This window comes from Macaca nemestrina, chromosome 13, assembly GCF_043159975.1.
Source record: "Macaca nemestrina isolate mMacNem1 chromosome 13, mMacNem.hap1, whole genome shotgun sequence".
Lineage (NCBI taxonomy): Eukaryota > Metazoa > Chordata > Mammalia > Primates > Cercopithecidae > Macaca > Macaca nemestrina.
In genome coordinates this window covers 25,274,819-25,289,146 of record NC_092137.1, presented here as the reverse complement: position 1 = coordinate 25,289,146, position 14,328 = coordinate 25,274,819, and the positions used below count along the sequence as shown (strand labels likewise).

Sequence of the window (14,328 nt, the reverse complement as noted above, 5' to 3'; positions counted from 1 at the left end):
TCTGTTGACGTGGTAGAGTATAGTGGCATGTTGCAGTAGAAAGATCCATGGGCTGGTAAACAAAAGGTGTAAATTTTGGTTCTAAAGGCCTCCTTTCCTGGCTCTCTGATCCCTGCAAGTCAGATAATCTCTCTGAGCTTCAGGTGTTTCACTTGTGTAATAGAAAAAAATAATACCAGCTCTGCTTTCCGTAAAGTGTAAGAATACAATGAAATAACATATATGAAGATGCTTTGTTAATTACCATGTACAGTGCAAATGTGAGAGATTATTACCGTCATAGCCCAGCGCATCAGAATGAGACGTTGTATATGGCTTAAAATAATCCATCCAGTGAGCAGTGTTGAAATGTAGGTCAGATCATAGCCTCAGAAGTTTAGAGAGAGGAACCACCTAATCTCACAGGCCACCAAATGTGAAGGTGCTTTGAAAGCTGCAAAGAATGATATAAATGCAAAGCGACAATTATGTTTAAGTCTAGAAGGGACATTTTAGTCCTCTTGTTTCCTAATCTGGAATCGTAAAGATCCGAGAGGCACTGGAACCTGGTATACAGTTGTATTTGTACAGGTTTGTAGATTTGTACGTGTGCCTCTATTTGCGTCTATGGACTCATGTCAAGCACCTACTCTGTGACAGTCATTCATCAAGTGCCTGCCTTGGACTAAGTGCATCAGTCTAGGCATTCTGGATGCCAGCATGAATCAGACACCCACACTTCCCTCAAGGAGCTGACCACTGTCATGCTGGGTAGGGAAACTATGGGAGAGAAAGGGTCTTTTAGCTCAGTCTAGGCAGGGGATGGGAGGAGGGGGCCTAGGGGCAGAGAATCCAGGATATGAGGCTGGAAAAGCAAGTAACAGTCTGCTGATAAACCTGACGGGAAGGTGGTGCGGGCAGAAGGAAGAGTCTATGCCCAGGGACTGAGGCTGGAAGCAGTTTGCTTTTGCGCTTGGTGTTGTCTGTTGGGACCACAGTGTGGAGAGGAGACCAAGGTGATCCAGCCAAATCCTGGGGACCGTCCTGCACATGAGCTGAGGAGCTTGGCTGGATCCTCCTGGCCCCCGGAAACCCCCATGGCAAAGGTTTAAGCTCTGCAGAGTGGCATAATCAGCTTTGCATTTTGGAAAGCTCCCAGAGCCCTGGTATTGCCACATATCTTGAGGCAGGAGCACCCGCCAGATGTTGGGCTCTGTGTGGTAGTGAGGGATCACTGCATATGGTGGGCGGCGTGCTGGGATTTGCACGAGGCAAGGAGGGGGTTGGGGAGGATGGAGTGGGAGTGAAGTACGAATCAGGATGTGTGGAGCGGGGGAAGGTAGCAGTTCTTGAGTGACTATCACGTGTCAAACTTTTGCTACATCACCTCATTTAATTCTTATAACATCACTGTGAAGTAGGTATCATCCCATTTTATAGATGAGGAGAGCAAGACTCAGGGAGGTTAAAGAGCTTCAGGTTACTCCTAAGCAAAGAGCAGAGCGAAACTCCCAGCCCGGCTCTGCCCTCTCCAAAGCCTACTTGTCTGGAATTTCCGCCCCTCCCCTCTGCACTGGAAGTGTGGACAAATTCAATCCCCTGGCTTGACAGATGAGGAGACCAACCTGGGCTCAAGTCTCTTCCCGTGAACCGTGTTACTGTTTTTCAGCTGTTCCACGTCACCACAGATCAGATTCTTTTCTTTCAGAGTATTAGCAACGCCTACTAATTCAGGGCTACTTGCAGATTTGATAAGCATATTTTACATTCCTTTGCTCAACCCATCAGCAAAGATATGGAATAAAACAGACCCCGTGACAGATGCAAGAATGAACCACTTGCTACGCTTCCTTGGAGCCGTTGAGGGGCACGGCCCGAGCCATCTGCTTACCCTTCTCGGCGTGTCAGCCCCCTCCCTCTGCAGAGGGAACCTCAGGCAGGCCCAGAGCAGAAGCATCACTTCCCGCTTTGCCCTAAGACTCCATCGAGGAAGAGCCGGTGGAAGAGAACGTGCTTTTCACAACACTGCGATTACAGCCAAATGTCAAGGGGAAGGGCCAGGAGTTGTTCAGACCTGGCTCTCGTGGAGACTCCAAGCATGGCCCAGAAGCATGCGGGGCCTGAATGCTGGACCAGCCGTGAAGCTCCTTGCACCAGGTGTGGGGTACACAGAGCACCCCTGCCTGGCACTCCCCGCCCTCTCTGGACCTGTCAGGACCTGAAGAGGTGGCCTGGCACCGGGGGGTCCACCCCTCCCCCCTGGGCTGGGTTGCATGGAATTGAATCCAACAGGGAAAAAGATGTGCCAAGCACCTCCAGGCCCAGCACACATGGTGTAGGTGAGAGATGCCAGCAGGACTGCATATGGCAGAGGGGTGGCCTGTAGGGGCCCCCAAAGGCTTTCTCCACATGCCCGATGGAAGCTGGTGCCCATCATGAAATGTCAAGCGTCTTTGTTTTTAGGTCATTGCTGTGTGGTAACTGTGGTTCCCTTTCACTGATCAGAAGCTCTGGTTGGCTTTCACATCTCGGATTAGTTCACAATAAAAGAAGTCAAATGAATCCCTCTGTCACAAATGCAGCTTGTTAAAGAAATAGTTTAAAGCCCAGAATTTAGGGGCAGTAGGAGTTTTTCCAGAATCTGCCCTAGGCGCTGGGGATTCGGCAGTAAACAAAACAGACAAAGGGGCAGACCTTTTGTGAAGCTGTCTTCTCAAAACCCGAGAAGCAGACGGGATGGACACCTCCATACCCCCATTTTATGGATGAGGAAACGGAGGCTCCGAGAGGCTGCTCCTGTAACTGTAACAAGGAAATGGACAAGCTGGGCTCATGCCCACTTTGCTCTTTCCATGACCTCACATGACCCCTGGTGATTTTACAAGTGCTGATCAAGACAGTGCCCATTTGGCACCAGTAGAATCGGATCAGAAGCCCCACCTCAGTCTGAAATTCTTAGCAGTTGCGTAGATCCAATCAGAACGTTCACAAATACTCAGCTGCACTGGCAACACGTCCTCTCTGTGTGATCCCTTCTTACACGTTTGCGGGGGTGGGTCTGGGGTCTTCAGAAGATGGTTCAGAAGCAGCAGGCCTCCCCTCCCATGGGGCGTGTGCCCTTGGGCACCCTGAGCCCTCATGAAGGCTCCCACGAGTTGGCTCCTCTTTCCATAGCCTTTCTGCCCCCACCGCCCCTCTGCTGTGCTTTCCTGAAAAGAGCCCCTGAAGGATCTCCAGCCTCGGGGCTGGCCTCTCCCTCCATAGACAGCACGGGGCTTCCCAGTCCCCTGGCGTCCTTTCCAGATGCTTCCTCCGCTGTGCTCCTTAAATTGTCCTCTTTGGCCCTTCTCCAGCCCACACTGCCATGTCACTCTGCACAGCTTAGTGACGGTGCTCTTGAAGGTCAGCCGTTCTGACCCCTAGCTAAGCCTCCTCATCCTCAGTATCTTTCTCAGACAGCTTTGGTCTCTGGCGTTGGCAGCTCTCCCCTTCCTTGTTCCCACAACACACCTCTTCTGCACCTCCGAGCATTCTCTCTCTATCTCTTGTGTGAGCTCTGCCTGTCTCCAGCTTGACTGTGGCCACCACCTGTGCTAAGACCGGGCACCTCTGTTCACCTTCCATGTGCATGTCTTTGGAGGCCTCCCAGAACTTGAGCCATGATGGTCTGCCCTGCAGACATGCCTCAGCTGGAGGATGGATGGAGGGGCCAGGGATGCTCTTCCTGCTGGTCTTACGTCTACAACTGGTCACAGTAGGTTTCCATTTGTGTGTCCCACTATCACCAAAAATTAATGTGGCAAACCACAAGGTATTTTGCAATCACAGAAAATGAAAGTTGAGTAGGATGTTGAGGGCCATCTTACTCAGGTCTCCAGGAGAGCTGTGGACCCTCTTCTCTATCTGTGCTGCCAGCACTTCCCTGGGTTGGCACCCTCCTCAGGGAGGGCCCAAAAGCCATCTTTGGCTCCTGACATCATGCGGGGTATGAAGAACAGCCTGTGGTCCGTCTGCAGGGTCAGGGCGTCTTTCTCCCTCCTTCCCCAGCATCATTTCTGCTGGGGATTAGTCATGCCAGAGCCCGGCTGAGTCAGAAGGGACTTGTGGGTGGTTTGTGGCCAGGCTGGAGTAGTGAGGCAGGACTTTCTAGGTTTATTGCCTCTGTGCCCCAGGAGACAAGCACGTCAGGGCCCAGCCCTGCACAGGTGTTATGTGAGGGGTAGGGAGTAAAACAAACTTCTGTTCCAAACTCAGTGAACGCAAGAGATGGAGAGGAACTGAGATTCGGTGGTCCCTGAGACCCTCTTGCAGGCTGGCAGGCGTGCATGGTGCCAGTTCCACATGGCAGGGATGTTCGCAGCTGTACAAGTCCTCCACTTTCCACGGTCGTTCATTTTAAGCATTGCCTGGACTTCAAGTAGATATTACTAAATTTAATATTTCTTTTCACCTGTTTTTCTTTTTTTTCTTCTTTTTTTTTGAGACGGAGTCTCGCTTTGTCTCCCAGGCTAGAGTGCGGTGGCGTGATCTTGGCTCACTGCAGCCTCCGCCTCCCAGGTTCAAGTGATTCTCCTGCCTCAACCTCCCTAGAAGCTGGGACTACAGGTGCGTGCCACCATACCCAGCTAATTTGTTGTATTTTTAGTAGAGACGGGGTTTCCTCGTGTTAGCCAGGATGGTCTCAATCTCCTGACCTCGTGATCCGCCGGCCTCAGCCTCCCAAAGTGCTGGGATTACAGGCGTGAGCCACTGCGCCCGGCGATTTTATTTTCAATAAAGGTGATTCCTTAAGTAGATCACAAATGTAATTGTGTACCTGTGAACAAAAACTTTCTCATATAAATAAACTTTTAACTCAAATCCTTTATCAGAGCTTGTGTTATAATTTTATAGTTTAGAAAATGTAGTAATAAAGAGGGAGAGATGCCTTCTGTTGGGGCAGCAGGTCTGCCCTGAAGTTCCCCTAAGGATGTATTATTTATATATATATACAAATCTGTATTATTTATATATTTATATATGGGTGTGGGTTTTTTTGTAGAGATGGAGTCTCACTATGTTGCCCAGGCTGGTCTCAAACTCCTGGCCTCAAGGGATCCTCCTGCCTTGGCTTCTCAAAGTGCTGGGATTACAGGCGTGAGCCACTGTGCCTGGCCAAGGATATATTTTAAGTGGGGCTCTGAGGGGTGACTCAAGCCTCACCAGGCAGGAGGGGAGGTTGTGGAGGTATATTATACAGCCCTGGGAGTGTGGCTCGTGGAACAGGAGGAGGCTGGGGCTGGAAGGGAGGCCAGGGCCAGCCCCTGACAGGCCTGGAATGCTACACTGCTTGGATCCACCTCTGGCCTCATAGGCTGTGTCTGTGCCTGCAGGACGGAGAGGAGCAGGAGGAGCCGCGTGGCAAGGAGGAGCGCCAAGAGCCCAGCACCACGGCACGGAAGGTGGGGAGGCCTGGGAGGAAGCGCAAGCACCCCCCGGTGAGTGTCACATTCTACACACCCTCCTGTGCACACACACAACACACATGTGCCTGGGCTGTCGATGGCAGTGATGTGTGTCCTGCAGGAACCTGGAGACATTTAAGACCAGGTGATGGGGTGCACCCCTCCAGCTGCAGATACCCCATTTTTCAAATCCCACCCTCACATGTCCATGTTTTCTTATTTATTTATTTATTTACTTTTTTACTGAGATGGAGTCTCACTCTGTTTCCCAGGCTGGAGTGCAGTGGTGCAATCTCAGCTCACTGCAACCTCTACCTCCTAGGTTCGAACAGTTCTCCCACCTTAGCCTCCCAAGTAGCTGTGATTACAGGCATGTGCCACTATGCCCGGCTAATTTTTGTAGTTTTTGTAGAGACAGGGTTTCGCCATGTAGCCCAGGCTGGTGTCAAACTCCTGACCTCAAGTGATCCGCCCACCTCGGCCTCCCAAAGTGCTAGGATTACAGGCGTGAGCCACCGCGCCTGGCCACATTTCCCTGTTTTCTACATAGAGAACTGAAGGCCCTGAGAGGCCAGGGGACTTGGCTGGCTGCTCTTGGGCCTAAGACTTGGACCAGGCCCCTGACTCCTGGCCTCCCTCTGGAAGGGAAGCAAGAGGGCCTGCCAGAATCCCAGGCTGGATTAAGATCTCCCTGGACTGTCTATGCAGGCCCCTCCCTACCACACTCTCACCCTGGGTCTCAGCCCCTACCTGGAGGAAGGGAACTGAGGCCTGGGAGTCTGATCAAATTGGAGAGGGGAGATGCAGGCTGAGGGGTCTCTGTGAGGGAGCAGGAGAACCAGGGCCCTGGGGAAGGAAGTCCTGCAGGCCTGTAGGCTGCAGGGCCAGCCCCAGCCCCAGGCTTCTGGGAACCAGGGCTGCTGAGGCCTGGGGGCAGCTCTGGAGAACAAGACCCCTGGACTTAGAGTCAGACGTGGAGCAGTCATTATTTCCCAGCGCCAGAGACAGCTGGTTCATTTCTTTTAGCCGCTTCTAGCTGAGAGTGGTAAACTTGGAGCAAGAAGGTAAGGGGGAGTCAGAGGCTCTGGATTTGTTACTCAGCCCTTCAAAGAAATGTTCTCAGCAGGTATGGAGCCCAGGACTTGCTCCCTTGGGGTAGAGGGCTGGGTTGAAGGTGACTGAAGTGAAATGGGATGGTGGAGGCAGGGGGTGGGTTCCTGGAGGTGGGAGGTATGGGAACCTGCTGGGTACTGAGACGTACCCCTGCCAATTCTGCCTGAAGATTTGGAGGGGGGGTGGGGCCCGAGTGAAGTCATTTTACTGGTAAGTAATTTTAAACATTTTAATATTAAAGCAAATGTGGATATGTTATGGCCTGGAATGAAAAATTCACATGACATTGAAAGATAAAACGGGGCTTCCGAGGACTTTCTGGCTGGCAGCAGACTCTAGATTCCCAGGGCCCCTGCACCCTCCTCTACCCACAGGGCACCTTGATGGAGAAGCTGTGGGAGGAGAGCCAGGCTGGCATCAGAGCACACTGGTGACTGCACATTTGCAGCATGTCCTGCCTCCTGAGGCTTGGCAACCTGCAATCTGCTAAGCAAACTGCCCCTGTCCCCATCCAGTTTCTGAGGACAAGAGCCACCACCTGTAGCAGATAAAGACCCAGCAATCCTTTGATTCATCTTTGAGTCTCGGAATCAGAGAGTAGCCACATCGCTGAGAGGTGGAGTGAAGCACTCAGGTGAAAAGGTACAAGGAAGTCAGGGGCAGGAGTGTGGGGATATCACCTAGACAATGACAGAGAAGAGGGGCACTGCTGAGTGAGGGGAGAAGGGCCGGTGGTCATACATCCCATGGCCTGAAGCAGGCTCCAGTGCAGAAGGAAAAACACTGTCTTTGGGGTCCAAGAGACCTGAGTTCAAATTCTGGCTCCACCACTGGCCACCTGTGTAACCTTGAACAGCTGCTGCCTGAACCTCAGGTTCGCCTTCTAAAAATAGAGGAGAAAACCTCCTCGCCCCTGTGAGAATGAAATGTTGCAAGCGCCAAGGAGCCTCAGCAAAGGCCAGACCTGCCCCTGCCCAGCCAAACCTTTCCTCTTCAGGAGGCCATGGCAACCGTAGTTTGACAGAAGAGCAGCACCTTGATTTAATGCTTCCCAGCATGTGTCCTTGAGCGAGTCACCTAACCTCTCTGGGCTGCTTCCTCATTGGGAAAATACGGCTGCCAGTAAAGCCTGCCCTGTCCACATCTTGGGGCACTTGGCAAACAGCAAAACAGAGTTCAAATGTGCAGGCTGGGCCAGGCGCAGTGGCTCACGCCTGTAATCTCAGCACTTCAGGAGGCCGAGGCGGGTGGATCACCTGAGGTCAGGAGTTTGAGACCAGCCTGGCCAACATGGCGAAACCTCGTCTCTACAAAAATACAAAAATTAGCTGGGCATGATGGCGGCTACCTGTAATCGCAGTTACTCGGGAGGCTGAGGCAGGAGAATCGCTTGAACCCGGAAGGCGGAGGCTGTAGTGAGCCAAGATTGCACGACTGCACTCCAGCCTGGGCGACAGAACGAGACTCCGTCTCAAAAAAACAACGTACAGAGCTGGCTATGTAAAAAACCTGTTCCACTGCAGGGCCCAGTGTCCACCAGGCTGGGGTGCAGGCCTGTGGGGTGGGGGCCCAGCATCGGCCTCTCAGCAGCCGTGGGATGCCCCTCGTGGTCTGGATGTGTTCTAGCATAAGTCCTAGGTTACACCTGCAGTCTCCTGGCCTCTCAGGAGAGGCCCAGGGTGAGGAGGAGCATGGGAAAGGCAAAGCTGATTGGGAAGTCAGCTGTTGGGAAAGCGACTCCTTGCACATTGGAGAACCAAGAGAGACTGACCCCAAGGACAGCAGCCAGCACGGCCTTTCCTGGGAGCCCATGTTGGGGGATTCCTGCTGCAGCCAAGGCTCAGCCCTTGTAGCCACAGGTGCTGGTCCTGGACTCTTCCCCTCCCGTGCAGGAGCACAGCAGAGAGGGCTTCTGAGGACCTGTTGCAGCTGTGGCCCTGGCAATAGATTTGCCAAGGAGCTTTAAAACAGCTGAGTGTGTCATCCAGCTAAACCTAGGGAGGGAGCTTGGCTCAGGTCCTGACAGGTGTGATGGGGGATGGGGACTGGGAAGTAAGAGATGAAACCCTGGCTGGAGGCTGTGGCCTTCCACAGCCAGCACTGGACAGGGAGGGTCCAGGTACACCCACTTAGTGCCCTCACCAGGTCCCACCCCCAAGCCCGAGAAATCCTGGGCTCTCTCCTCCTTTTGCCGCCAACGACTGTCTTTCTTGGCCTTCAACAGGCATCTGTTCCTGGGTGCCTTCTGCCCCCTGGCATTGCCCTCACCCAAACCAGACTCCACCTGCCCCCTGCATGCCCAGGCCAGTGTGCTCTCTTTACGACAAACACTTTCCACTTCCTGAGCAATGACCATGTGCGGGAAGCCACCAGAGGAAGATGCCTTCTATTTCAGCCAAGTGTGCTGGAGAGAAGAGGCCACACATAATCACAGTAAATGTAGCACCGGCACGTCCCTCTTCAGGAACCCCCGGGGACTCCATTTTTTAGTGGACAAGATCTGAATTCCAGCCCCTCACCATCTGACCACTCCTTCCCCTGCTATGCCTGATGCCACCCCTTTGGCCGCAGAAACCTCACCTTCTCACTGCTCCCCAAACACACCAGCCAGCCACTCCTCCTGCCCACCCCTTACACAATTCCACAGCCTGCCTTCTCTCCGCCTGCCCCAGCACCGCAGCGCAGCAGAACCTAGCCTGGAAATGAAGCCCAGTTCAGCCACTGTGACCCACACTGGCCTCTCCCTTCTCGAACTGTTTCTAAAATTAACAAAAATGAACTGATAAAGACAAGTTCCAAGCCCACCGATCACACACATGGGACTAGTGGTCTGCAGACCTCACTTTGAGAAGCGCTGGTTGTTACCTGTCGGTACAGAACTGAGTATAACTATTCAGAAGCTTTTATGTGTATGTGATAATGTTGCCACATCCACGTGCTGTGATTTTATATTTTACAACCATATCATTTCTTGTTGCCTTGAAAATTTAAAAATCTGAAACCAAAGCTTGAGCTTTCATCCCCGACTGTTTGAAAATGCACCACCATTGCATAGTCACTGAGCTGTGCCACGCTGAGGGCAGAGACCAGCAATAAAGGTTCACAGTTATGCCGCATGTTACTGCCTACAAAGGCCTTTTACAGGGGTTACCCTATTTGATGCCGACAAACCTGTATGAGGTAGTTGGGGACCACTTTCATTATCCTCACATTCAGAAGAAGAGACTGAGGTTCAGGGAAGATGATCAGGACTTGGACTTCACGCCTCTCAACTGCAAAGCCTGTGGTGCTCTTTCCTCCTTATCACTGCAGCCATGCAGTTTGGCTCCTGGGTACCTACCCAGGGGTTGTCTTTAAGTTAACATGTGAATTCAGGGCTGCTGGAAAAAGTGTGTGGAACTGGTCCAAAAAGCATACAAAGAAAATATAACTGAAGAGAGTTATTGACACAAATACCAGGGAGCCTGTGTGTAAGTGCCGAAGGCTGCAGGGGGCTGAGGGCGAAGAGGTGGGCCTGCTTAAAACCAGCAACGGCCTAGTTGGCTGCAGCACTGGCCAGAGAGCCAGGATGCTGCAGTCAGAGCCGGCAACAGGAAACAGGAAGTCAGCTGCAGGGCAGGGCGGGGCTTAGGAAGGGAGCTGGCACCTGGGCCAGGGCCTGCGGGCTGGCCAGTGCCCATGATGGGGAGGTGGGGGCCAGTGCGTGGAGCTGAGCCAGTGTGGGTGTGAGGTGGGGAGGAAAGGGCAGCCTCTAAGGATGTTGCAGGGTGACAAACGTGGGTGTCTGAAGCTGGTTCCTGCCTGGTCACCAGCCCAGACAGTCCTGCAGAGGCCTTTGTCCTTCCTGGGTGGTTCTGGTTGGAGCCCTGAAGGGAGAGTTTCTGCCTTTGCCCAGCAGGCCCTGGGGGGTGAGTGGCCCTGTGGGGCTCCATCCCCTATTTACTAGCGATGCGTATTTATTCATTGACAATTTATACCCACCAACTTCCTCAGGATTATTTTTGCTCAGAGGGAGCACTCTGAGGTCACCTCCTGCTAAGAATAACCCAGAATGGGAGGGAGGGAGGAGGAGGAGGGGGCTGGGTGCTGGTGCTGAGCTCAGCTGAGCCCAAGCCGGTGTTAGGGCTGACCCTCCAACACCACAGGAGTGAGCCAGTCCAAGAGAGCAAACTGCCCCACTTCAGAGCAGATGACTTGGGGTATAAATGGGGAAGTTAGGGAACCATTCTTCTGTAGCAAAAGTCAGCTAGGTACAGCTTAGGGCAGCTGTTGGAAGTTTGCAGTACTGGCTAGCTTTCCAGCCTAACAGGACCTTTGATTCTTCTCCAAGTTAAGACAGAGTTCAGCTCCCCTGTCTGTTTTCAGATCAGAGCCCCTCCTGGGCTAACCCTTCGGACCTCGGCTCGGTGACATGGTGCCCCTCACTTTTATGCACACTTCCTGACATAGTGTCTCCCACTCCTGGGCTGCAGCCCCTGGCCCACTCCCGGAGGTGGCTCTTCTTCCTGTGAGTCTGCATCAGTACACGCTGCTGCCCACTCTGTCGCCTCATGTTTTGGAAGGCGTGAGGAAGACTGGCCGACACACTGCTTGTGAGGTAGAGCCTATGGTTATGAACTTTGCAGCTCCACCCACCCACTCCCCGACCTGAGCGGTGAAATCGACACCCGCTACTGGAGTCCCGCATGGAAGGGCCTAGCCTGTGGTGGGGACTTAAGTGCAGTGGGACTCCTAAGGATGCTGGGAAGCCAGGGAAGACGGAGGAGGTGGGGCTTGACCTGGGCCTTAGAAGGGAGGTGACATATGGAGAAGTCAAGGGGAAAGTGAGAGGCACCCCTGACCCCAGGACCTTGCTGAGGTGGGTGTGGAGGAAGGAAGGCATGCAGGGCAGGGAGAGTGTGGGGAGGCCCAGAGGTAGGGGCTGTGAGCACACAGACACAGGCCTGGCTGAGGGGATTAGGGATGCATTGAAAAATGTATACAGGGCTGGGTGCAATGGCTTATGCCTGTAATCCCACCACTTTGGGAGGCCGAGGCGGGTGGATCACTTGAGGCCAGGAATTCAAGACCAGCCTGGCCAACATGGCAAAACCCCATCTCTACGAAAAATACAAAAAAGCCAAACGTGGTGGCACATACCTGTGGTCCCAGCTACCTGGGAGGCTGAGGCACGAGAATCGTTTGAACCTGGGCAGGTGGAGTTTGCAGTGAGCCGAGATTGCACCACTGCACTCCAGCCTGGGCTACAGGGGACACTCTGTCTCAAAACAAATAAATTATATATATATAAAATAGTAGCTGCGTATGGTGGTACGCCTGTGGTCGCAGCTACTTGGGAGGCTGAGGCAGAAGGATCTCTTGAGCCCGGGAGGTTGAGGCTACAGTGAGCCTTAATTGTGCCACTGCACTCCACCTGGGTGACAGAGCAAAACCCTTTCTCAAAAGAAGAAGAAAAATGTTCTCAATCTTGATTGGAAAGGTAGTTTGCAGGCAGCCTGAGGTGCTTTTACTCTTTATCCTCTCTGAAAAATGTGTTATCTGGAAGGTTGTGAGGAGGCGGATATGACGTGATAGGAGTCGTGTTTGAGAAACTGGCTCTGGCACCCGTGAGCATGGCGTTCATCCCCGAACATGAACACATGCTGGAAGAGGGGAGGGGGCGGGGGCGCCAGCAAAGTCCCAGGGCCTGTGGGGGGTAGCGGTGGCGGGGCAGAATTGGCCAAGCCTGTGCTGCTGCCCCTGGGAACGCTGGAGAGGAAGGGGTGAAAGGAGGCCCTAGCAATGGCACAACAGGGACAGCGTCAGCGTTGTTGTTAGAGACGAGGCTTCTGGAAGGGAGCAGATGGGGAAGGGGCCCCTGTTGAGGCCACCTTACATAGCTGATCTTATCTGGGGAGCATTTAAGTAGAATCTCAGAATCTCCTTTTTTTTTTTTTTTTTCCAAAAATAATCCCTGTGTTTATTTTCATCTCTCCACATCCCAGGGCCACCTTCAGCGAGTCATTCATTCCCACAGGTCCTGGTCTTGGTGGCCTTCCTGGGGCCCCATGAGCTTTTCTAGGGCCTGTGCTGCACCTGCATCGTTCCTCCCATTGCAGGTACGCGCTGGCACACGCATCTGAGGAGAGCTGTTGACATGGGTTTTCTTTCATCATCCCCACCTAGAGAATTTTGTACATTTTGGTTCTCCTACCTCAAGAAAGCCATGAGTGAGTTGGAAAATCTCCAGAGAAGGGCACTAAATTGATCAAGGGGAAGGCCAGGCTGCCAAGAGAGGACAGACTAAAGAGATTAGGACTCCCCGGTCTGCAGAGACAAAGGAGAGGACGTGATTAAGGCTATGAAATCATGTCGGGTGTGGTGGGCTGAGCACAGCACAGCTGGGGAGCGGAGGGAGGACACCCATTTGAAATTTCAGAAAGGTAAACGAAGCACAGAAAAGACAGCACCATTTTCCATGGTGGGTTCCCTTCTTACAAACCTGTCACTCTAGGGATGGCAGAGATTGAAAACAGAAGCAACTTCAAAAGAGATTTACTTAACGTATGGGATCTCTCATACGTAAGGGCTTTTTTTTTTTTTTTTTTTTTTTTTCTCTTTTTTTGAGAGGAGTCTTACTCTGTTGCCCAGGCTGGAGTGCAGTGGCGCGATCTCAGCTCACTGCAACCTCTGCCTCCTGGGTTCAAGCAATTCTCCTGTCTCAGTTTCCTGAGTAGCTGGGATTACAGGGGTGCACCACCATGCCTGGCTAATTTTTTTTTTTTTTTAGGGTCGAAGGGATTTATTGAAAATGAAAGTACACTCCACAATGTGGGAGCGGGCCTGAGCATAGGGGGCTCAAAGGCCTTTTTTTCTGTATTTTTAGTAGAGATGGGGTTTCACCATGTTGGCCAGGCTGGTCTCGACCTCCCAACCTTAGACGATCTGCCTGCTTCGGCCTCTCAAAGTGCTGGGATTACAGGCATGAGCCACCAAACCCAGCCAGCATAATGGCTTTTTAAAGGGAGCCTCCAGCTCACTCTGAAATCCTTTGAGGTTGACTTCAAAGAGCACAGCCAGGCCCTCTTCCAGGTGGACCAGTTACCCGCTGGAAACAGAACCCTGAGTGGGCCGGCCACTTACTGCGCATGGTCGTTCTGGCATCCGTTTGCCGTGGCTTGTGACGACCTAGCGAGGCCACAGACTGAGTGACCTCTAAGGCTTTGCTGAGCCCAGAGGTCTCTCCTCAGACACACGGGTGGAGAGATCTCTGGGGAGGAGGGAGACAGGCAGCTCCCAGCAGATGTGGTGAGGGGAATGGTAGGACCTGGTGGGGGTGCCCGGGCTGGGACCAGAGTTTCCGGAGTCATCCCTCTGTGGCCTCTGGTCCCACCATCCCTGACCCCACTGGCGGCGCTTTTAGCTACCCTACAGGGAAAAGGGAAATTGGAGGAGTCAGGGTCCTAGCTCCATAGCATTGGAGCCTGCTCCGTCCATCCCAGGAAGGCTGAGCAAGGGGGCATCTGGGGACCCCTGGCCCCTCCTGGAGTGGGCATGGGGTGGGCCTCTCTGGCTCTCCCTGCCACAGGCCACTTCCAGCTGCTATCAGATCTCTGGTGAGGGCTGCCAGGGGGAAGGGGGCTGCAGGAAGGGCGGGGGCGGGCAGTCATGGCCCCGTGCCAATGCTTCGGGGGCAGAGCTGCCCTGCTTACGTGGACATGCAGCTGTTTCCTGAAACTAGAGTCAACCTGGAAAAATCCAGGCTAGTTGAGGGGTGATGGGCCTGCAGAGCTGAGGAACTGGAAGGAGCGAG

At 53.1% G+C, this 14,328-nt stretch overlaps 1 protein-coding gene across 5 annotated transcripts in view; it reads left to right on the top strand.

The window, feature by feature from the left end:
* The window catches only part of LOC105479801 (DNA methyltransferase 3 alpha), a 114,810-nt gene that overhangs the window by 36,541 nt on the left and 63,941 nt on the right, over positions 1 to 14,328 (top strand). For 3 of the 5 annotated variants that reach the window (XM_011738093.3, XM_011738092.3, XM_011738094.3), the window contains exon 3: positions 5,352 to 5,456. In XM_011738093.3, the coding sequence (XP_011736395.1) occupies positions 5,352 to 5,456 (105 nt within the window). Of the gene's footprint in view, positions 1 to 4,450; positions 4,585 to 5,351; positions 5,457 to 10,625; positions 11,134 to 14,328 lie in introns of those variants that run through there. The other 2 variants (XM_071076304.1, XM_071076305.1) reach the window with 2 other exon arrangements.